Below are 24,319 nucleotides of genomic sequence, written 5' to 3' on the forward strand. Positions count from 1 at the left end.
ATCATTTGTTGCCTGTTTGACAGGAATGCTTCTATCCAGTTATACTTTGTGAGGAAGGACCATGGAGGAATTAATTTGATTAATTAATCTTTTTGAGAAGCTACCATCTTCTCAAGAAAGAAGAGGTTTGATCAGCGAGATGGTATGAGACCAATAATGGCTGTTTGCTTGTTTTTTAATATTTCATTCCAAATTGTAATACAGTCAGACAAATTCTGAACTTACCTGCTTTCACTGTAACAGTTAACAGATGTTCAGCACTGTTTATTCTACTTTCCATCTATATCTCAGCAAAAAATAGTGTTTATTTTCTAGACTAATGGGTCCTTCTCAGACTGCAGACTGTGTAATCAGATTTTAAATGAAGGATTCATCTAATCTATTTAGTAACAGGACAACAGATGCACCTTCTACTTTCTCCTTACTGAATATCTCTACCAAGAAAGATTTGGGAGAAATATATTCAAATAATGAGCACCCATTTCAATACAGTTAAATATCCTTTCAAGAAGTAGAGAGTGCTTAATGAGGAAGAGAGAGACAATTTGGTGTAGTGGTTAAGGCATCAGATTAGAAACCAGGAGATTTCTAGTCCTGTCTTAAGAAGAAAGCCAGCTTGGTGACTTTATGCCAGTCACTCTCTCTCAGGCCTAGGAAGGAGGCAATAGCAAATGGCTTCTGGAAAAAAAATCATACCAAATTGACTGCAGGGACATATCCAGATCGTCTCCAAGAATTGAACATGATTGAGGAAGGAGAAAAAAGTAAGGAAGCAGCTTTGCCTGAGTACCAGAGAAAACAATATTATATTTAATGGGCTAAAAATCTGGTCTGTTACAAGGGAGCTTCCTACGTCACTGGGAAACATAATGGAGAAGTTCAAAATTATTTCCAAAGATGGTCTTTTCTCAAGAAACTGTAGCATATTTGAGAATTTCAGAGGTGACTTCTTGTACTATGCTGAGGGAGCTAATGATGGCAATGAAACATTTGGAAAGGAGAAGTGAGGGGAAATTCCCATCAGTGTTTTATCCTGCCTTCTATAAATACAGAAAATGACATTGAATAATGACATAAGCAGTGAGATACTTCCCATCTAATGCTAGTCAGAGTTATGAAAATGTACAGTCGGGCAAATACCTACTTTATTCATTTCACAGTTCCTCTAGAAGACAATGAGCAATTGTATTATTTATTTCATGTTCTTCAGACATTGTGTTCAAATTCATCTTCCTTCCTTCCTTCCTTCCTTCCTTCCTTCCTTCCTTCCTTCCTTCCTTCCTTGTCTTATCCTCCCCTCCAATTTTTAATCATAGTATGCAAAGATATAAACTTTGGGGAAGTTGGGGAGTTTTGTTTAGCTTCTTGTTCTGGAAGGGAAGTCCAAAATAGTACAAGAATACACAAAATGAAGCTACAGAACATGGTTCAAGGTGGAAACTATCTTATTTTATTGCAGATGGTACCATCCAACTGGACTTCAGTTGAGGAATTTGTGTTGCTAGGATTCGGAATTGGACTGCGCAACAGATTGCTACTCCTCATCCTTTTCATTATCCTCTATGTGCTCACCTTGGTTGAGAACATCACCATTATTATTTTGGTGCTTCTGGACACTCATCTGGGCCAGCTACCTATGTACATTCTGCTGAGCAACTTCTCCTGGTTAGAAATGTGCTATGTCTCCACAACGGTGCCCCGCATGCTCTTTGATTTAGCAGTCCCTGGTGGCATCATTTCCTTCAAGGAGTGTTTCATCCAGTTCTATATCTTCTTCTCCCTGGGCTGCACTGAATGTTTCTTCCTCTCCACAATGGCCTTGGATCGGTATGTGGCCATCTGCCACCCACTGCACTACCCACATATTATGTCTCACAACTTCTGCTACCTGATGGTGGCTCTTTGTTGGATTGTAGGCTTTCTGTGGTATCTTGTTCCTGCAAAGTTGATCTCTAAGTTGTCCTTTTGTGGCTCCAATGTCATTGACCACTTTTTGTGTGATGCTGGCCCAATTCTATCTTTGGCTTGCCCTCCACTTGGAAAAGCTCCCATTTTCAGCCAGATTTGTCTCAATGGTCTGCTCATAAGTAATATATCCTTTGTCGTGGGCTCCTATAGCATTGTAATTTTCACTCTAGCGAAGACCTCCAACAGTCTTAGGAAGGGCTTTTCTACCATCTCTTTCCATTTAATTGTGGTCTCACTTTTCTATGGCTCAGTGGCAGCCATGTATTTATTACCAGGTGGGGAAAGTCAATTAGGAGTCACAAAGGCTGTGACACTCTTTTATACTGCCATTACACCCTTTCTCAATCCTTTGATCTATTGTCTGAGAAACGATCAAGTGAAAGAAGCACTTGGCAGATTGCTAAAGAGAAAAGTGACACTGATATGGAGTAAATGATTGTCTATTTGCACACACAAAAAGATATACTACAAGCAAAATCAAACTAAAATGCCAACACCTACAGAAAAATGCAAGACACAAAGCATGCTTATTTAAATAACATTCATGTCATCTTGAAATTTTCAATGTCCAGCCTCCTCTTTATTTCCAAAACTGTCCCTGGGCCCCACCTTGTCTTCATAATACCCATATAAGGTATGGCAAGGCTTCATCCTAGATCCTGTGAAGTCTCTCATACGTGGGCAAAATCAAGTACATAGATTTTAGTAAAGTGGGATAAATTCAGAGTTTTGATAACTGCAAGAGAAATTTTCCAACCTCATTTATAGTGAGTGAATTAAAGAAGAGTCCTTTGTAGTGATTTGAATTCTTCCCATATTTCTTTCCATTTGAACATGTTGCTATTTACGAGATAAGATGTCATCTCCTGATTTGTGAGCAATCCCTTGATCCTTCTCCAGCTTCCTCAAAATCTTTTATGGGTTGCCGTTCTTCAATATTTTTAATGAACGTACCTTAAAAAGGTTGGGAAAAGCTGTTCAGATTTGTAAATGAGACAAACTGGGATGGAATAACTAACATCTTAGAAGACAGAAATAAATTTTAGAAGAATCTTGACAAGGCTGAAGATTATTCTCTGGGTAGATACCACATTAAATACAGTAGGTTGCCCAGCAAATAACCTGATTGTCTGTCATGTGTGGCTCTACAGGTGATAACCACATCTTGAATTTCACCTAGAACCATACGATCAACCAGTGCAGCTCACAAAGAAGGAAGGCACATGCTCATCATTTCCCATTGCTCTCTGGATCAGTTGAACCTTCTGAGTAGTCTTCAAGAGCAGATCCATGTAGAGTACATATTGCAATAGTCAAACTACAAGGTGATTCAGGCAAGAGTAACCATTTGAATGGCTGAGGGCACAAGTGGTACACAAGAAGCTGTGCAGATACCAAGAAAACCTCCAGATTGTGAACTACTTTTGAATGTGGACATGATCCAAAGGTGGAAAACCCATGATCTGGAGTGTGTGGACATAAAATTCACAGCTACTTGGTAGATTAAATCAAAGTCTGCATCCAGATCAGACCAGCTTTTAGACACTGGGACAAGAGTTCAACAGCATCATTTGGCCAGTTTGGGGTCAAGTGATATAAGTGAAATAAATGATATCAATATATCAGTATATGATATATCAGTATATCAATAATATTGTCCCCTAAGCCAGCAGATGATCTAATTCAATGGTTTCATGTAAATAATAAACTGAGGAGTGGGACGCAATGAGTTTCTGGCATTGCACAAAGGAAAGGCCAACTTTCTTTCCTATCAACAAAATATGTTTTAAAAACCCTGAAACAAAGTTTTAGATAATTAATACTTGTCAGGTATCTGAATCTTTAGGACAAAGCTTCTGGGAACCAAAGACTTATGAAATCTCAGTCATTTGTCAGATGACCTACAACTTTCTTATACACTTCAGAAAACAAAGGCAATAAACTCTGAAATATCCTTCAATGTAAGGCAGGAGGTTTTATTTTGAAGCAATGCTAATAGGATTGCATAGGTAAGGTCTTCTAAGAGCAAACACAACCCATAGTGTTAAAATATTGATGTATACTGTCTAACTGTATTGGAATTGTCGACAAAATAAAGTTTTTTACAATCTCTTCCCTTTTTTTATGTATCTGATGAAAAAATAATTTGAATTTGGGATTTATGAACTTTCAATTTAGGATCCTATGGGGATTTTGAATAAAAATGAATATAAAATAATTTCTTCTTGACTTTTCACATATGTGTGTATGGTGTATATAAAAGCATTTCTCAAATGAATTAGTGGTGGTAGTGTAAGAATCTAATTACACAAAATATAGTGGCTAATGTATGCCCAAAATAGTGGGAGACGCTTAGAAAAAATTATTTAACATAAATAAAGATCATCCATGCAGACCTTTAAAATTATTTAATGACACAAATGCCATATTCCTATCAATAGTCATTCCTTACTTGAGAAAAAATAGGATAAGAATAATAATCCTATGAATTGTACACCTGGAAAATCTTTTAAGAGCTTTTGCATCTTCAGATAGTATTCTAGAAGTCTTCACATGCTAACTTCAATTAAAAGAGAATCATCATTGTTTAGGGGTCGACATCTGAAAAATATCGGTTTAGTTTTGATTTTGAATAGCTGAAATCAAAAAGACTTAAGGAAATCCTTACACTGTGATCCAGATTGTCAAAAGAATTGATTTCTCATTCCTTTCTCTGAATAACAGTTTTATCTGTGACGTACAATATTGTATTGATTTTCCACCTAAAAAGCCCCATTTAACTAGGATCCCTGTTTCCAGAGTGGTTAACTTGGAAGTATTGTAAGTAATTCTATTAGCTATTTGACATTAGAGGGGCAGGGGCTTCAAAGGAAGGTTTTACTGGGGAGATTCCAATCATTTCAGTTTGTTCAGCATCACCCAAATAGTATGTAGGTGGACATGTAGATTGCTTTGTGAAACTGGAAAAAAAAGGATTGCTTTGTGAAACTGGAAAACCACATGATCAATAGTAAAATACCTTGTAGCAACAGGGGGGGAAATATCCTATACAAAAATCAATACTCAGAAACCTGTTTAGAAAATTTGGCAAGAAAGTTGACATGTTTTAAACAGTGGTGGGATTCAAAAAAATTTACTACCTGTTCTATGGGTGTGGCTTGGTGGGCGTGACAGGGGAAGGATACTGCAAAAACCCCAACCCACTAACCTGCTTTCCAGCTCCGTTCTCCTGTGCAGGGCAACAAAAGAAGACCCAGCCAATCAGCTGGGACTCGGGAGGCAGAGAATAGATGGGGGCAGGGCCAGTCAGAGATGGTATTTGCTGGTTCTCCGGACTACTCAAAATTTCCACTACTGGTTCTCCAAAACTGGTCAGAACCTGCTGAATACCACCTCTGGTTTTAAAGTTGCACATCTATTGTCATAAAATAACTATTAATAATATAATGTATATATAATGTAATATAACTATTATATATTATTATATTATATAACTATTAACTATTATTATATTATAATAATATAATATAACTATAATGTCAGTTAAGCTTATAAGATATGCACACATATACACGCAGAGAGACATATCTACAGGTAGTCCTCAATTTATGACCACAATTGAATCCCAAATTTCTGTCATTAAGTGAGACATTTGTTAGGTGACTTTTGCCCAATTTTACAATTTTTCTTGCTTCAGTTGTTAGTGAATCATTGCAGTTGATAAATTAGTAACCCAGTTGTTAAGTGAATTTAGCTTCCCCATTGACTTTGCTTGTTAAAAGATTACAAAATGGGATGACATGACCCTGGGACACAGCAATGGTCATAAGTATGAACCACTTGCCAAACAGCTGGATTTTCATCACATGATCATTGGGGATGCTACAAAGATTGCAACTGTGAAAAATGGTCGTGAGTCACTTTTTTCAGTGCCGTTGTAACTTTGAAAGGTCAATGAAATGTTGTAAGTCGAGGACTACCTGTATTGAGCTACTTTGATTCCTGGGTCTTGTAATGGGCAGAAGGAATCAATGTGAGGTACAGTAGAAAGATCTCTTATTCAGACAATGGCCTGCTAAAAGAAATATAAGTTTGGGCCAGAACTATAGTCCAGCTATAGTAAATCCAACTATACTAAAGCATATTCTGACTTGCAAAGTTATGTTAATATATCCGTATAATAAAAGTAGTATTAGCATGCATGACTTTGGTTTCCTAGATTGGTTTCCTAGATTGGCCTTGACTGACTGACAGTCTAGAAAGACACATCTATGGCATTTTCTTGACAGCAGAAAAAAATTAATGATATTGCCTTTTCTGATATTAGTTTTTTCTTACCAGCCTATTTTTATAGTTTAGGAATATAGATTGCTTTATTTATATTCTATGAACATTTAAGGGAATGTATGATTTGTTGCTATTTATTTTTTTAATGTGATTTGTTGCTATTGATATTGAAGAAAATAAGTGCCATAAACACCCTGCTTGGTATTCTGTATTTTAACTGTGAGATATTCAAAGAACTTTCTTTCCCATTACTAAGTTCTTGAGATCAAGATCAGGAGCCAACAAACTTTTAACATACTATAGGAAATGACTAAAGGGATTGAACAATCTCACTGGAATTAACGCATTATGAGAGAAGAGGCCATAATGGTTAGAAAGTTTTTACAGAATTATCCAAGCGAACATCACTTTGGAAAGTTTGCAGTTGTGATTGTCAGTGTGTCAGTGTGGTTGAAGATATGAAGCTTAGAACTGCTGGGGAACTCAAGCCAGGAAGTTTTTCCAACTTAACTCCTTTCTGATTTCACAAGATAGCTTGTCTCTGTTTGGGAATGTCCTGTGGTGATATTCTCCTATCATGGTCCTGTGATTAGAATCCTTCCAAACAATTTCTCAGCATCGAGCTTATATTATCTTATATTATCAGCAGACTCTTCTTGGTAGCTGAGCAACACCTTTGAGAAGGAACAGGTAAGATACTGCTGTGCCATTTGGAAAATAATTCATGGGCAATTTATGACTGAAACAGTAACTTAGACAGAATACTTTGTTAAATAAAAAAACCTTTATGTGGGTATATTATATCTTAACCACTTTTCTGATTTTTGTAAATGCAAACATGAGGCTATACTGAGGTAGACCATTTCATCTAATTTATCCCTTTTGGGAGAGGGGGGCTTGAAGAATTCCCGTTGTATAATTTTCCCCCCATTTAAATTAATGAGTTGAATCTGAGGAACTGTAATAAAAGTATCATACAGATTAAAATACAATAAATGTTCAACTAATAATCCAAGCTAATTCTTGCCTCTCAGTGGAACCTATTACAGAATTACAGATAACAGAGTTGGAAGGGACCTTGTAAGTCATCTAGTCCAAACCCCTGCCCAAGCAGGAGACCCTACACCATTTCTGACAGATGGCTGTCCAATCTCTTCTTGAAAGCTTCCAGTGATGAAACTCCCACAACTTCTGAAGACAAGCTGTTCCATTGGTTGATTGCTCTCACTGTCAGAAAATTTCTCCTTATTTCCAGGTTAAATCTCTCCTGTTTCCATCCATTATTCCTTGTCTGGCCTTCAGGTGTTTTGGAAAATAGGTTGACCCCCTCCTCTCTGTAGCAACCCCTCAAATATTGGAACATTGCTATCATGTCTCCCCTCATCCTTCTCTTCACTAGACTAGCCATGCCAAGTACTTGCAACCATTCATTGTATGTTTTAGCCTCCAGTCCCCTCATCATCTTGGTTGCTCTATGTGTATTTCATTCTTGGGACACAGCAAAGACTCAGTAAAAAGCAGGATTGGAATTAAAGCAAATTATTTCTATATCTATAGTGATTTGAAAGGAACAAGCAGATAAATAATATGAATATCAAACTTTAGACATTTATGTGGAATATTATTCATAAACTCACCATTAAAGACCACACAACTCTTGAATCCACTGGAAGGATATTTTCACAGAAGTTCACCAAGCTAGCCATTGTAATAAACATTGATAGATTCATCCTGCATGAATGTATCTGACCCTGAAAATCCATAGATGCATTGTAGTAAGAGAGAAGCAACTTTCATGAATTATAGTAAATGCTATGCAAAATAATATTTTGGGCAGTTTCTTCTTGTCCTTCCTGAATTCACAGCTGTTTTTGCAATCCTAAGCCACCAAGTAAACATAGTTTCTTCAAGACTTACTCTATAGTCCCAACTTTAAAAAAAAATCAATCTGATACAGTGATTTGAAAGGAATAAGCAGGTAAACAATATATCAGTCCATGGAACACCTAATAAAAGCAAGCTTTTTTTGTTGAAATATACTGTCAATGGAAGAGAAAAAACATGCCTTCATATTATGGGTCAGTCCACTTTTTATAGATGAGAAAGCACACAGTGTTCATTAGAGCACAAATTAGTATGGTTCATTTTCCTATTTCTTTTAGTCTCTCTATATAGTTCAGCTATGACAGATACTGGGTTTTTTGAACATTTCTTTCCACTGTGAACCAAATTCAGTCTCTGCTGTTGCAAGAAATGAATACTTGCATATCCAACTATTTGAAGTTTAATTTGGTATAAGGTGTTCCTTTCAAATTGCAAGTAAATGCTGATTAATAACTATTATTGACAAGATATGGTTTCCTTTGCAAAGAGAAACAAGATTGGCCATCATTCCACCAGGTCTGCTAGGTTTGGATAATTTCAATAGGTTTACTATATAGAGATGGTTCTTACCACACATTGAACTTTACAAAAATAAATATGCATGTTGTGACATATAACATGGCAGGTCATGTCTTGTTATGGGTTGTATATGAGAAGGGGAGAGAAAGCTGGTTTTTGGGGTGTTTTTTTTTTAGGGGTAATATCTTGGATTGTATCTGATCCAAAACAATGATAGATTGCATTAAGCAAATAATACCAATATCTTAAAATGTTAGGACTCAACTTTAAAATATTTATATTCATAAAATATTCTTCTCTCAAGTTTAAGCTACCAAATAATAAATTGTCAAATGTGAAGTCAAATGACTTTTGAATCCTGGCAATTGCCTTGACTAGGTCTGTGGTTTCCTTGCCAATATTTTTGGAAGTGATTTATCATTGCCTTTTTCCTAGGGCTGGGAGACAATGAAATTGGTCAACTTCTCCTTTATTACATAGGTGGTATGTTTTAACCAATTGGAGGTTTTATGCATCACTTGCAATCTTCCATTTTTCAGAAAAGTTCTGTGTTCTGTTTTCACTTCATTGGTCATGGGCATCTTTATCCCTATAATTTCTTTAGCAGTCCTGGCTGCCAAATCATAGAGGTCTCACAATTTCTGTCTGGCTGTTTATAACCTTGGTAAAGTCTTTTGCAGAACTCTATCAGCCTAAACCATAAATCAATAAGTAGCCTACGCTTCCCCCTCATCAAATATCAGCATGAACTATATTCAGTGACATCAAAATATGTGCATATTTTATCCAAAGGGTAACTCAAGTATTGCCTCCAGTTTTTCTTTCATACAGATTTCAGATTTACTAAATATTAAACATATATTTAGAGGAGGAGATGGGAAGAAGAGGGTGGGATGTTAATGACAGTCTAAGAATCAGTGTTTTTTTCCTGAGCCTCAATGCTGTTTTAGTTGTTAATGTAATCCTTTGCTATGTTTGTATGCTAAGTTTTTGGATAGCTGGTTCTAGACATCGAACGTAAATAAGTAAGTAAGTAAGTAAGTAAGTAAGTAAGTAAGTAAGTAAGTAAATAAGTAAATAAGTAAGTAAATGAATGAATGAATGAATGAACGAACGAACAAACAAACCAGAGATGAGATAAACTTCCAGTATAGGCTTGTCCTGAGACAAATACCTGTGGTAGAGTTATGCTGATGTCTCTTTTGCTCATATTTTTTAAAATAGTTTTTATTGTTTTCCACCAGTACAAATCGTAACTATATTTTCAACAGCATTTGCATCAACATTTGGTATTAACTCACATTTCCATCATCTATTCGTACAAACCCTTAATAGTTTTGTTTTTATTTACATTTCTTATTTATTATCTATCCTTATCTATTTTATCTATCTACCTATCTGTGTATCACTTTCTTGAGAATTCTTCTTATACAATCATCTTTATCAATTCTTGTCTCTCTTTTCTAGCCACATGTACCATCTATGCCAAACTGAGTAATATTCAGATTCTTCTTTTCCCCTTATTTTTAGTGTGAGCATATTCATTTCTGCACAGTCTGCTATTTTTTGTAAAATTAGTTCCTCTGTTTCTCTTTCCACATTTGCACATAAACTATTCTGGCCACTGTCAGTAAGTGTAATATTATATAGTTTATCTTTTTTGGATATTGTTTTTTGATTATCCCCAATAGGTAGAGTTCCAGTTTGAATTCCATTTGGTGTCCCATGATTTCTTGTATCCAATCTCTGATTTTGGTCCAATAAGTCCTGGCCTTGGGGCACAGCCACCACATGTGATAAAAGGTACCGTCAACTCATTGACACTTCCAACATTTCGGGTCAGAATTTGTGTATATTTTAGCTAATCTTGTGGGGGCTAAATGCCATCGGTAAAACATTTTATAAAATTTTTCCTTATATGTTAAGACTGTTGTTAGTTTATTAATTTATGTTCCATAATTTTTCCCATTCATCTAAATTTATATTATAACCAAAATTCTGTGCCCATGCTATCATCATATTCTTAACTGTTTCCTCCTCCATCTTAAAATCCAACAAATATCTATACACCTTGGATATAAATTTTTGTTCCGGTCCAAGTAGGATTTTATCCAATTGATTTTGCCCCATATCAAATTCAAATTCTTCTGCGCCTGTTTTATATCTATTTTGAATGTGAAGATATGGCCACCAATCAATTGTAATTCCTTATTCTTTTAGTTCTTGATTAGATTTTAATTTTCCTTGGGCATCGAATGTCTCTTGCTCATTTTGACAGATCACTAGAATCACAAACATTATCATCCCCAGTAAAACCATAGTCAAATTCATCTTGAAGAAGCAGCTGATATAAAATAATCATCTTGAAATTCCAATGTTCTTTTCTTCCTTTTTTAAAAAAAAATGTTTTTGTTATTGTACAGTAGGTGTATTATTCAAACGATTACTTAAAGTAGTATGGTTGATCAATATTCCTATAATGTACTAGGTAATTCAGTCCATATTGTTTGCCCCAACTGATTGTAGCAAGGTTAAAGCACAATTTGAAATTTGAAATTTTGGTGCACCACTTTACCTGCCTGATTTCACACGTACACTTGAATATTTGCTACATTCGTACTTTTGAAAGTGATTGATAAAATGTGGTAAGAGAACATGGCACAGGATGTAAATTCTTATCTCATTCCAGATGGATTCCACCAACAAGACTTCAGTTGAGGAATTTGTTTTACTGGGTTTTGGAATTGAACAGCATAACCGTTTGCTGCTCCTCATCTTTTTCACTTTTCTCTATGTCCTCACTTTGGCCGAGAACATCACCATTATTATCTTGGTGTTTTTAGACACCCATCTGGGCCAGCTTCCAATGTACATCCTGCTGAGTAACTTCTCCTGGTTGGAAATGTGCTATGTGTCCTCCATAGTTCCTCGCATGATCTTTGATTTAGCAGTTCCTGGTGGCATCATTTCTTTCAAAGCATGTTTAATCCAGTTCTACATCTTCTTCATCCTTGGGGGCACTGAATGCTTTTTCCTTTCAATTATGGCCTTAGATCGGTACATGGCCATCTGCCACCCATTGCACTATCCACAAATTATGTCTCAAAATGTCTGCTACATTCTAGTGGCTCTTTGTTGGATCCTTGGCTTTCTGTGGTATCTTGCTCCAGCGGCATTGATTTCTAAGTTGTCCTTTTGTGGCTCCAATGTCATTGACCACTTTTTGTGTGATGCTGGCCCAATTCTATCTTTGGCTTGCCCTCCACTTGGAATAGTTCCCACTGTGAGTCAGGTTTGTCTCAATGGTCTGCTCCTAGCTAATATGACATTTGTCATTCTGTCCTACAGCACTGTGATTTTCAACCTAATGAAGTCGACCAACAAAGGCAGTCGTAAGAAAGGCTTTTCCACCATCTCTTTCCATCTAATTGTGGTCTCACTTTTCTATGGTTCCGTGACAGCCATGTATTTATTACCTGGTGGAGAAAGTCAGTTAGGTATCACTAAGGCAGTGACGCTCCTCTATACCACTATTACACCTTTCCTCAACCCATTGATCTACTGTCTGAGGAACAATCAAGTGAAAGAAGCACTGAATACATTACTAAGGAGAAAGATGAGACTTGTGTGGAACAATGAATAGTCAAAAATTGTAGAAGAAATATATGAACAAAAATTAAGCACAAGCACCAACATGTACAGTCTAAACCAAAGTCATGCTTCTTTAATAAAACTGTATTTATGTCATGCTAAAAAGAAAATTTTAATGTCCAAGCAATTCTAATGAAATTACTGCATGAATTTTATAATGCCCACCTGTATTTCACAAAGGTCAATTCTGGATCCCATGTTCTTCAATTGTTGAAGATATTGAGAGAAAACTTATCAGATTGCCAATTGACCCCAAACTTGGTCAACCTAGGAGGCATATAAAATTCAAAATCTTGACAATGCTAGAAAAATAGGCTGAAAGTAACAGAATGGAATTTAACAGATGAAAATTCATTTAGGGAACATATAAATGAACAGTTATGGGATAGAGAATATCTGGTTTAGTAATCGCTAGTGATCTTGTAATATTAAATGGAAACTGAATATGAGTGTGCATTTTGTCTGACTTCAAAAAAGTGGGGCAAGTGAACCTTTAAACTGCGTCAAACACACACACAGAGACACAGACACTCTCACACACACACAAAACTAATGTCCAAGCAAGTCTTTGGTTACTACATGAATTTCACAATGCCCACATGGATATACCACAAAGGTCAATTCTGGGTCCCAGAATTGTTGTAAGAGACTTAAACAAAGAAATTGAGAGAAAACTTATCAGATTGCCAGATGAGCCCGAATTGGGTGAAACAATTCATATCCTACAAAACAGATGTAAAATTCAAAATATTGATAATGCTAGAGAAGAAAGCTGAAAGTGACAAAATGAAATTTAACAGAGAGAAGCTCATTTAGGGAACATGAACAAATATAGGATAGAGAATATCTGATTGAGTAATATGATCTTGGAATAATAAATAGAGGCTGAATATAAGGTTGTATTTTGTGTGGCTTTAAAAAAGACAAGTGAATCTTTAGTCTCCAAATATATATGTGTGAATTACAGTTTTTCATTCAAACACTATGTCCAGTTTTTGAGTAATATATCCACCTCTAGACAATACATTTTAAAAAGACATTAGAGAAATTGATATATCCAGAGGTGGTCAGATTTTCCCATAGAGACTGAAGGGACTGAGCCTGTATGTCATTGGGAGAGGGATACAGGACTACTCAAATATCTCAAACTGTTAAACAGCAGAAAACCAAGGCCTGTTTCTATCGTCCCTGTTAGATAACAACTGTCCTAGTTGAAAAGAAGGTTCAGGCAGAGAATTAGCCTAGACTGACTATATAAATATAAGAGGGCTAGGTCACTCTGTCTCTGTCTCTGACTCTCTCTGTCTGTCTGTCTCCGTCTCTCTGTCTCTCTGTGTGTCTCTGTCTTTGTCTCTCTGTCTCTCTCTGTGTGTCTCTTTCTGTCTCTCTCTCTCTGTGTCTCTTTCTGTCTCTCTGTCTCTCTCCGTCTCTCTGTCTCTCTGTCTCTGTCTCTGTCTCTGTCTCTCTCTCTCTCTCACACACACACACACACACACACACACACCACATTTCCTTCGAGCCTTTTATGGTCTTTCCAGGCAAAAGCTACCAACCTGGGAAATTTCTACATTATAACAATAAAATGGTTAATTTGAACTCTACACATGTCAGTCTGGTTGTTCCTGCCTAACACTCCAAAAAGTGCAGGACACAGAAGAAAAATTTAAGACACAAGAAGGCAGATTCCTCAATTTGGATTCTTCAACTGAGCAATGTTCAGTGACCAAAAGGTCCCTTCAGCTTTGTGATTTTAATTCCATGCATTTTTTAATGAAAATAAAAACAACGAGAATGATGAATGAGTTTTCTTGGAGATAGTTAATGTAATTCCAGAAAAAGAATAAAGGTGTGTCACTTGGGAAATTAGGGAGTGACCATTTGTGTTCTGATATATCATTCACAAGTAATAAAATAGTTACTCATTTCTACATTGCAGTCACTCCGTTTCTCAATCCAGTGATCTGTTTAAAGATCTATAAGTGAAGGAAACTGTGAGTAGGGACCTGAGGAGAATGAAGCAATGGCTGAGGAAGGAGAATGTAGTATAAACAGAGGAAGAAAGAAACAAGCCAAATCACTATACCACATAAGGCCTGGTTACATTTTTATTTCGTTTGTCTCTTTAAACCACTCGGCAATAAATCGGAGTGGAAGCCATGAAAAAATAATGAGGGATGCACAAACTTTTCTTCTTCGTTGGTCATTAGGTGTTTCTCTCCTTGACCACATTAGCAACAACACAGTTTGGAAGCAAATGGGCACTATGCCAATATCAGAAAAAATGTAAAGAGAAATGCCTAGAATAGGGGTATCAAACTCAATTTCATTGAGAGTCACATCAGGGTTGTGTTTGGCCTTGGCGGGGTGCAGGGGTGTGTGGCCAGGCTGGGTATGGCCAGCTCAACATCACTTGTGTTGGGGGCACCTGTGGTGGCCAAGTGCTAAGGCAGGACTTCCCTCAGGTCTTCCCTCCCTCTCATTATAATCTCCTTTCTTCCTTCTTTCCTTCCTTTTCTTCTTTTTCCTTCCCTCTTCATTTTCCTTTCTTCTTCCTTCCACTCTTTCCTTATTTTTCCTCCTTTGCTCTCTTCCCACCTTTCCTTCTTTTTCTTTGTCTTTCCCTTTCTTCTTTCCTGTCCCTTCTTGGATGCTCAAATGCAAAAGGGGAAACATTTCTCCATTTGTTTTCTTTTGCTTTTAGTTTGTTTTGCTAGCCCTCTGCCAGAGAAAATGAAGCTCAGGAGGGGCGTGCTAACAGAGGCACTTTGAGCTGGTCCTTTGCTGTTTCCAGGGCAGCCCTGCAGATCAGTTCTAAGCATCCCATGGGCCAGGTCCGGCCCATGGACCATGAGTTTGACACCCTGGCCTAGAATGATAGGGCCAATTTATATGAGCAGCACCCCTGTCATGCACATCACCTTCCACTTTAGTATAGATGGCAAGTGCCTACGTGGAAGGCCAGAGCAAAAGGGGCAAGATAACAATAAATGTGAACACAAAAAATTCCCAGTTAGACCCAAATGCTGCATTTGATAGCACAAGATGGCATTTGTTGATTCAAAAAGTGGACTCTGTGCCTGCAGGGAAAACACTAAGATTTAGCCACACAATTTTACTTTCCACATTTAGAATACATCTATCCATATCCTGGATACCATCCAGAGGTGGTATTCAGCAGGTTCTGGAGAACCGGTAGTGAACATTTGAGTAGTTCAGAGAACCGGTGGCGGAAATTTTGAGTAGTTTGGAGAACCAGCAAATACCACCTCTTACTGGCCCCGCCCCCATCTATTCTCTGCCTCCCAAATACCAGTTGATCAGCTGGGTCTTTTTTTGTTGCCCTGCACAGGAGAATGGAGCTGGAAAGCAGGTTAGTGGGGTGTGGAGCAGAGGTAGTGTTCAGCAGTTTCTGACTGGTTCCGGAGAACCAGTAGCGGAAATTTTGAGTAGTTTGGAGAACTGGAAAATATCACCTCAGACTAGCCCTGCCCGCATCTCTTCTCTGCCTTCCGAGTCCCAGCTGATTGGCTGGGTCTTCTTTTGTTGCCCTGCACAGGAGAACGGAGCTGGAAAGCAGGTTAGTGGGGTGGGGAGGGAATGGAGATTTTACAATATCTTTCCCCTGCCATGCCCACCAAGCTACATCCACCAAGCCACACCACAAAACCAGTAGTAAAAAAAATTGAATTCCACCACTAATACCATCCATATATCTGTTTTATATTATTTGGCTAAACTGTTCGGATATCTGCTGTCCTTTTTCAAATCTTTATTATTTAGTGATGGTTCCTTTGACAGGGCCAAACCAATGGCTGTCCTTCTTTTAATATGTAAAGTTTTAACACTGCTGTGTCCTATAAGTTTCAAATATAACTGGGTGATGTTTTCTGCTTGTCATAATACTCTGTATTACAACTTTCATGTTACTTCTTTCTTCATCCATTGATGTGAATATATTGTATACTTTGCAGCTAATATTTTATTGTAAGTGAAGAATGAAACCAGGGTGGTTTTCCACCAGGCAAAATTATTTTTTGTGAATTCACATGACACTAAAGTCAACTGGAGACATTCCTGGGTTTGATTTCCCTATTTAGTTTGTCTCCTTAACCCAGGGGTGGTAGCTAATCACCTCACTCCAATCCAGGGAATTCTTGTTGCTATTTATTCAAAGTATTCACTCTTCCAACTGATGTTGATGGACTCCAGGAACCCTCTCCTACATTCTTTTATTTTTCAAATGTTAATGAGAATTTATAATGTTTCAATGGAATGACGAGTGTTCGACCAGGTTTTCCAACAGATGCTTTAAATGTGTGATTATTTTTCTTCCATGCAAAAAGCTCTGCTCATGCTGCTACTTTGCTTCATGTTGCATAATATGATTCTACTTACTGTAAAAATTATTCATTATTTGTCAGAACAGCCCAATCTCATAGCACTAAAATATTTTTTTCATTGGGTTGACTTCATTGGACATTGCTTGTAGCTGAGACTGAGCTCATTTGGGCCAATCATCTTATGCAAGGCAGCCTCAGATTGATTCCTCATTTGCAGTTGACGGTTGTGCCTTCAGTGAAGGAGTGGAGCTAATGGTAAGTGATCATAGCAATAGCTCTTAGATTTATATACCACTTTACAGGGCTTTACAACCCTCTCTAAGCAGTTTACAGAGTCAGCATATTGCCCCCAACAATCTGGCTCCTCATTTTAAACTATCTTTGAAGGATGGAAAGCTGAGTCAACCTTGAGCCTGGTGAGATTGGTGAAGTTCCAAATTGCAATCAGCTGGCAGTCAGCAGCAGCCTGCAGTACTGCATTCTAACCAGTGTGCCACCATGCACCACCACCTACATGAAGAGAAAACAGCAGTAATATTTACCAGAGGCTTTCAAAATCCTCGAAAGATAACTAATTTGTATAGGGTCCTCAGTTTAGATTTAGCCTCAAAAGTATTTTTCCATGTCTCCTCCATTCCCACAAACTCTTAAACTCTGATTAAGTTCCTGGCAACAAAAACATATGAAAAATGGTTGCAAGAATTGGGTATGGCCAGTCTAGAGAAAAGAAGGACTAGGGTATAGCACTATTCCAGTATTTGAAAGGCTTCCACAAAGAGGGGGGAATTTATTTTCCAAAGCACCAGGGGGTAGGATAAGAAATAATGGATAACAAAGCAATGAATAAAGTTAAAATGAAGTATGAAAATTGCAATGGAAAGACTATTATCAGCTCTCAAAATTAAGTGAATAGATTAATACCTTTGAAATAAATAGATGATTTAGAATGTAATTGAGAAAAGAGAACACCATGTGGAATCTGAATTTATATATATATGCATGTGATATGGAGTAGTTAGGAGATTATTGTTATTAATATAGAATTAAAAATGACTATATTATGGTAAACTTTTATAATGAGTTAAAGGGAATAAAATGGGGGATGCATAAGTAAAGGGATGGCAAACTCAAATTGACAAGGAATGACTTTTGGATAATTAGAATAAGGATTAAATTTATTGAACAATGAATGGAACAATAATATGTGATAAAGTTGCAAATGTGACAGATAAAAGTAAATATGTGCAATGAGTATAGAAATGAAACAAGAATTTAGATAATACTGTAAAATAAAGCATGAGAATATTTAAAGAAAAATGAAATAAGATACAATATGAATTGAAATTGGATAAAATGAGTGTAATGAATATAATAATATATGAGTATATTTAAAGACAATGGAATAAGTAATAATATGATATAAAATTGAATATGAAAGCTGAATACATAAACATGGTCATGTCTGTATTGAAATGTAAAAACCTGGAACCACATTGTTCACCCAAAGAGATGCTTTTTAAAACATAAAAATAAAAAAATTATTGCAAAAAGAAAAAAGAAATAATGGATGGAAACTAATCAAGGAGAGAAGCGACCTGGAATTAAGGAGAAACTTCCTAACAGTGAGGACAATTAACCACATTTAATTACAATTAACCAATTACAGAGTTGAAAGCATAGAATCACTCATTCACTCAATAGAAGAACGCTTAGCAACACGTTTTGAAACAAGTATACAAGCAAGCCTAATCTCTCTTGAAAAAAAATACAGAATAGATAAGTGAGTACCTATCAGCTCAAAATCAAATCCCACAACAACCACAACCACTACCTCAACTACAATCACAACTACAATCACAACAATCAAAAATAACCACCAAACCACAGCCACAAACAATTACTATTCCTTCAAATAATTCCACAAATAATATCTCCTTACTCATCAGAGACACCATGGAACGTGAACAGAAACGTCCAAATGCCATCTTATTTGGTCTTGAAGACACCAACGAATCAGATGACATCACCAAAGTTTGTGATATCATAAGCAATTCAAATACAACAAACATCTCTCCTGAAGATATCATTGAAATAACCAGAGATGGCCCTGGGTACAAATACAATGACGGCTCTGTGGACCCAAGATTTTGTAGAGTTGTATGCAAAAATGAGTCCAGCAAATGCATATTCATTCATACAATAAACGCCATTGCAAAAACCAATCCCAACCACAAAAAACTTCGCTCAAGACCAGACTTATCCATACTACAAAGAATCCACTCCCATGAAGTCCACACAGAACTCAAAAAAAATCTAGACAATGGAGAAAAAGACCTGTACATTGACTACAGAGCTGATTGCATCAAAAGAAAGTAATACAACCCACAACTCCGCATCCAACCCCATCCCATCCAATCCAACATCACTCAAAACTAGGCACGCATGCCCCTAACTACCTCAATTCCAACCACAACTGGCCTTAAATGCAAGCTACTCAATGCAAGAAGCCTTGTAAATAAAATACCTGAATTTCTCCTCTTACTAAATACAGCTAATTTCAACATTATATTTGTCTGTGAAATATGGCTCAACGCATCTCTCTCTGACTCCATAACCACAGTAAGAGACTATCATGTTTACTGATCAGATCATGAAATCCGTAGAGGAGGTGGTGTTGCTATCTTCTATAAAAAGTCCCTACATCTAAAAAAAACATTCGTTACCCAGGAGCTTGCTATTCCTGAGACCATTATCGGTGAACTGTGAACCAGGACTATATTTCTGGTTTCTGAAATTGTGGTTTATCTCCAGAAAAAGGAGGACGTGAAGTTGTTTTCAGCAAGTTCAGTTAAAGGCAGAGGGATGCTTCGGTGGTCGCAAGGAGAATAGAAATTCCTAGACAGACCCGAAGAAAACCCCTCCATCCAAACTAAAAAGAGAACCTCCAGCATGGCTGAATCGAAGCCAGGAAGGCAGCTGACACTGAAGTGAAAAAGAAAGGAAAGATCTTGTAACAGCATGCTTAGTCTTGGTAAGAATCACTCCAATTTCTGCAGTGGAATTTTCCTTGGAAAGTGGGACTCAAAGGAGGAAATTAGCTGCGATTAACGATCGGGAGTGACTATCAGATTTAGTAAAGAAAAAAAAAGATATTGCAGTTAGAAGTAACTTTAAAAGTAAAGGACAGATTGGATTGGTTAACCCAAATTTCTGGATTGTATTTTTACTACTACTCAACTTGAAGAACTTTGGGAAACAATTGGAAAACAATCTTATTCAGAGACATATTGATTGTAATTAAAGTGTTTTAATTCAGCGAGTTTTGCTCTCTTTCAATAATCCAGCATGCTTTCGAACATCGTGTTACAGACTATCGTTTACAGCGTAATAGCAGCAGCCATTGGAGCAATAAATTCCTCCCACCCAGTAAATAACAGCTGCTAGTAAAACAATTAACCCTTTCCTTGCAGACGCTCAATACTACCTCATTACTTTAATCAAACACTGATGAATTCATTACCTCAAAACCTACAACAACTTTTCTACCTCATTACCTATATCAATGATTAGATAATCAATTTCTACAAAATAATTTATTAATGGTTTAATTGATTTATTGTTTTAATTGATTAGTGTGATTAGAGTGTTTAGTGCAAAAGGTGTGATTACTGATTAGTTTAAAAGATCAAGATTCATGTAATTTAATTGATTAGTAAAATTAGTGATTTAGTGAATTTAATTGAACAGTGTGATTAATGAACAGTGTAATTAATTGATTAGCAATTAGTGTAATTAATTGATTAGGCTGATTGTTGTTTAGCAAAATTATTTGACTAGAGAGATTATTGCAATTGATTGATTGGTGTGATATTGGCTATATTGATTACCCAAAATTGTTTCATTAAGTAATTTAATCAATGTATCATCTTAACAAACCTACCATGCCAAGAAAAAAATCCAATGCCAAACCACAACCTAAAGAGAAATTAATCCCCACCAATGAACCACAAGACTCCTGCACATGTCTTAAATGCTATAAAACTCTAAAGGATAATGAAACTTCCATCAAATGTTCTCTATGTAACAAATACACTCATCATGACTGCTTGAGATTACCCGAGCAAATGATTCAATACCTAGAATCATCCAATGAGTTTCCATATCTCTGCAAATCATAAAGACCCAAACTGGATCTGTTTGAAAGAGTTGATACCATAGAAACACGATTAACATCCCTTGACACCATAGTAGCATCCCTGGAAGCTTTAAAAGAAAGATTATCCAACCTTGAAAAAAAAGACACAATGCAAAAACCTGAAGATCCAATAACTAAAAACTACATCTCTACCCAACAACCACAACCCAATCCACAACCCAATCCACAAAAAAACATAAATCAGACAAATAATGATATCCCAATCCTCATCAGAGAAGCTGTTGAGCGTGAACGGAAATGTCCAAATGCCACCTTATTTGGTCTAGAGGACATCAATGACAATGATGACATCACAACTGGCCAAAACATCATCAGTGATTATCAAGCATCAACCATCTCCCCTGATGAAATACTTGACATTTCCCACATTGGCCGAGAACTCAAAAACAGAGACGGCTGTGTGGCCCCACGCTTCTGCAGGGTCATTTGCAAAAAAGAATCAAGAAAACGTAAATTCATTTATACTATAAATTCACTTGCTAAAAGCAACACCAACCATAAGAACCTCCATTCTCACCCTGACCTAACCATACAGCAACGTGCCTGCTCCCGTGTACTCCGCACAGAACTCAAAAAACATCTAGACAATGGAGAGAAGGACCTGTACATTGACTACTGTGCTGACCGTATCAAAAGTAAGTCACACAACCCGCAACTCAGCTTTAACCTTTAACCTTCAACCACAACCCTATTTCAACCAATCCACCATCACCCAAGACTAGGCACTCACACCCCTAACTACCTCAATTCCAACTACAGCTGGCCTTAAATGCAAGCTGCTCAATGCAAGAAGCCTTGTGAATAAAATACCTGAATTTCTCCTCTTATTAAATATGGCTAAATTCGACGTCATATTTGTCTGTGAAACATGGCTCAATGCATCTCTCCCTGACTCCATTACCACAGTAAGAAACTATCATGTTTATCGATCAGATCGTGAAATTCATAGAGGAGGTGGTGTTGCTATCTTCTATAAAAAGTCCTTACATCTAAAAAACATCCAAGTTACCCAGGAGTTTGCTCTTCCTGAGACCATCATCTGTGAACTATCCTTAAATATCACATTTTGATTCTTACTATGTTACAGAGCCCCTGATTATGACATCAAACATGTAAACAAGCTAAATTCACTACTAACATGGGCAACATCCTGCCCACATGCTTTTATCTTTCTTGGTGACTTCAATCTACCTCATATTGACTGGACCCTAAACGAATGTACAACTGAACCCATACATGCAATCTTCTGCAATGCTGTTACAAATCTGGGACTGGAACAACTAGTAACCAACAATACTAGACTAAACAACTGCCTCAATCTCATCTTCTGCAATAGTTTGAATTTAATTTACGGAATACAAACTAAAGAACCCTTTTCCAACAGTGACCACAATATGATTGACTTCTGTCTCAATATACGCCCACACAAAAATCATCACAATGACATAATCCCCAATTATAACTTCAAAAAAGGCAACTATGATCTTATAGACAACGATCTCTCATCCCTTGATTGGCAATCTCTATTCACTGGATGCAATACTGTTGAAGACCATTACAACATATTTTTACTTGAAGTCGAAAGAGTCATCAAACTATATGTACCAATAACAACTCCAAAAACCAGAAAAAACAGATTACCTATAACGATAAGGAAGCTTCAATCCAAAAAGGGAACAAATCTGGTCACATTGCCAACTTAAAAAGCCGATACAAAAATTTATACCACCAGATAAAGACTGAATGCACCAATTATCACATTAAACAAACCTTCTACGCACCAATTCCACCTGCGCTTTTTACAATTTTGTAAACAACAAACTAAAAAACTCAAGGTCCATCCCACCCCCAAAAGAACCTAATGGTAAAGACTGCAATGACGACACCATTAAAGCCAACATCTTTAACGCATTCTTTGGCTCAGTATTTGTAAACAGCAATGGATCATGCCCAGTATTTCCTAGCTGAACCACAGAAAACTACAATGATCTAATACATATCAATTTTACAGAAGACAATGTTGAAAAAGCACTATGCAATCTAAAACCATCTCTATCTATTGGACCAGATGGAATATGTGCCGACTTCTTAAAAAAGCTATCCACTGCCATAGCAGAACCTCTAAGCATAATCTTTGAAAAATCTTTCAGGACCAGCCACGGTCAGCCCCATCTTCAAAAGGGGAGGCCCCAGTCTAGTTGAAAATTACAGACCAATCTCTTTATGCTGCGTCACCTGTAAAGTTATGGAATCAATTCTTAACCAATCCATCATCTTCCACTTAGAAACAAACAACCTACTCTCTAATAAACAATTTGGTTTCAGAAAAAAACTATCACGTAATCTGCAACTCTTACACTGCAAAAACATGGACTACACAACTCGATCAAGGCAAAGCAATAGACGCAATCTACATAGACTTCTGTAAAGCCTTTGATTCAGTGGTACACAACAAAATTCTCCTACAACTAAAATCTTATGGTATCTCTGGACACCTGCATAACTGGATAGAAGCATTCCTGTCAAACAGACAACAAATGGTCAAAATTGGGAGCGTCCTATCAAATTCTGTACCTGTCAACAGTGGTGTCCTCCAAGGCAGTGTTCTAGGACCAACTCTTTTCATACACTACATAAATGACCTCTGTGATCATATCAAGAGCAACTGCGTTCTCTTCGCTGATGATGTTAAGCTATTAAATACCACAATACTGCTACCCTTCAAAAAGACCTCGACTATGTGTCAGAATGGTCAAACAAATGGCAACTTCAAATTTCAACAAATAAATGTTCTGTCCTACATATTGCCAAAAAAAATCAGAAAATAAAATACAGGCTGAATAGTCAAGACCTTGTTGATGATCCAAACTCTGTCAAGGATCTTGGAGTACTCATCTTAAATGACCTAAGTGCTAGAGCCCACTGTAACTACATAACCAAAAAGGTGTTAAGAGTTGTTAACCTAATCTTACGTAGCTTTTTCTCTGGTAATATTACCCTAATAACTAGAGCATACAAAACATTTGCTAGACCAATATTCGAATACAGCTCATCAGTCTGGAACCCACATTATGTATCCGATATTAACACAGTTGAGAAAGTCCAGAAATATTTCACAAGAAGAGTTCTCCACTCCTCTACTCGTTGCAGAATACCTTATGCCACCAGACTCGAAATTCTAGACCTAGAAAACCTAGAACTACTCCGCCTTTGGTCTAATCTAAGTATAGTACACTGCTCAAAAAAATTAAGGGAACACTTAAACAACACAATGTAACTCCAAGTCAATCACACTTCTGTGAAATAAAACTGTCCACTTAGGTAGCAACACTGATTGACAATCCATTTCACATGCTGTTGTGCAAATGGAATAGACAACAGGTGGAAAGCAGAGGCAGTTAGCAAGACATCCCCAATAAAGGAATGGTTCTGCAGGTGGTGACCACAGACCACT

The 24,319-nt window shown here is 36.9% G+C and overlaps 2 protein-coding genes across 2 annotated transcripts; both read left to right on the forward strand.

Annotated features, from left to right (window-relative positions):
- Positions 1 to 1,459: 1,459 nt before the first annotated feature.
- On the forward strand, positions 1,460 to 2,404 carry LOC113426197 (olfactory receptor 11G2-like). The gene has a single exon (XM_026688569.1). It carries the CDS (start codon positions 1,460 to 1,462, stop codon positions 2,402 to 2,404), a length of 945 nt encoding a protein of 314 aa, XP_026544354.1.
- An 8,934-nt stretch (positions 2,405 to 11,338) lies between these two features.
- Positions 11,339 to 12,301, forward strand: LOC113426196 (olfactory receptor 11G2-like). The gene has a single exon (XM_026688568.2). It carries the CDS (start codon positions 11,348 to 11,350, stop codon positions 12,299 to 12,301), a length of 954 nt encoding a protein of 317 aa, XP_026544353.1. The 5' UTR covers positions 11,339 to 11,347.
- Positions 12,302 to 24,319: the final 12,018 nt, after the last annotated feature.

Source organism: Notechis scutatus, chromosome Z (genome assembly GCF_049901735.1).
Source record: "Notechis scutatus isolate UNSWTSFEM ecotype Mainland chromosome Z, rNotScu1.2, whole genome shotgun sequence".
Taxonomy (NCBI): Eukaryota; Metazoa; Chordata; class Lepidosauria; order Squamata; family Elapidae; genus Notechis; species Notechis scutatus.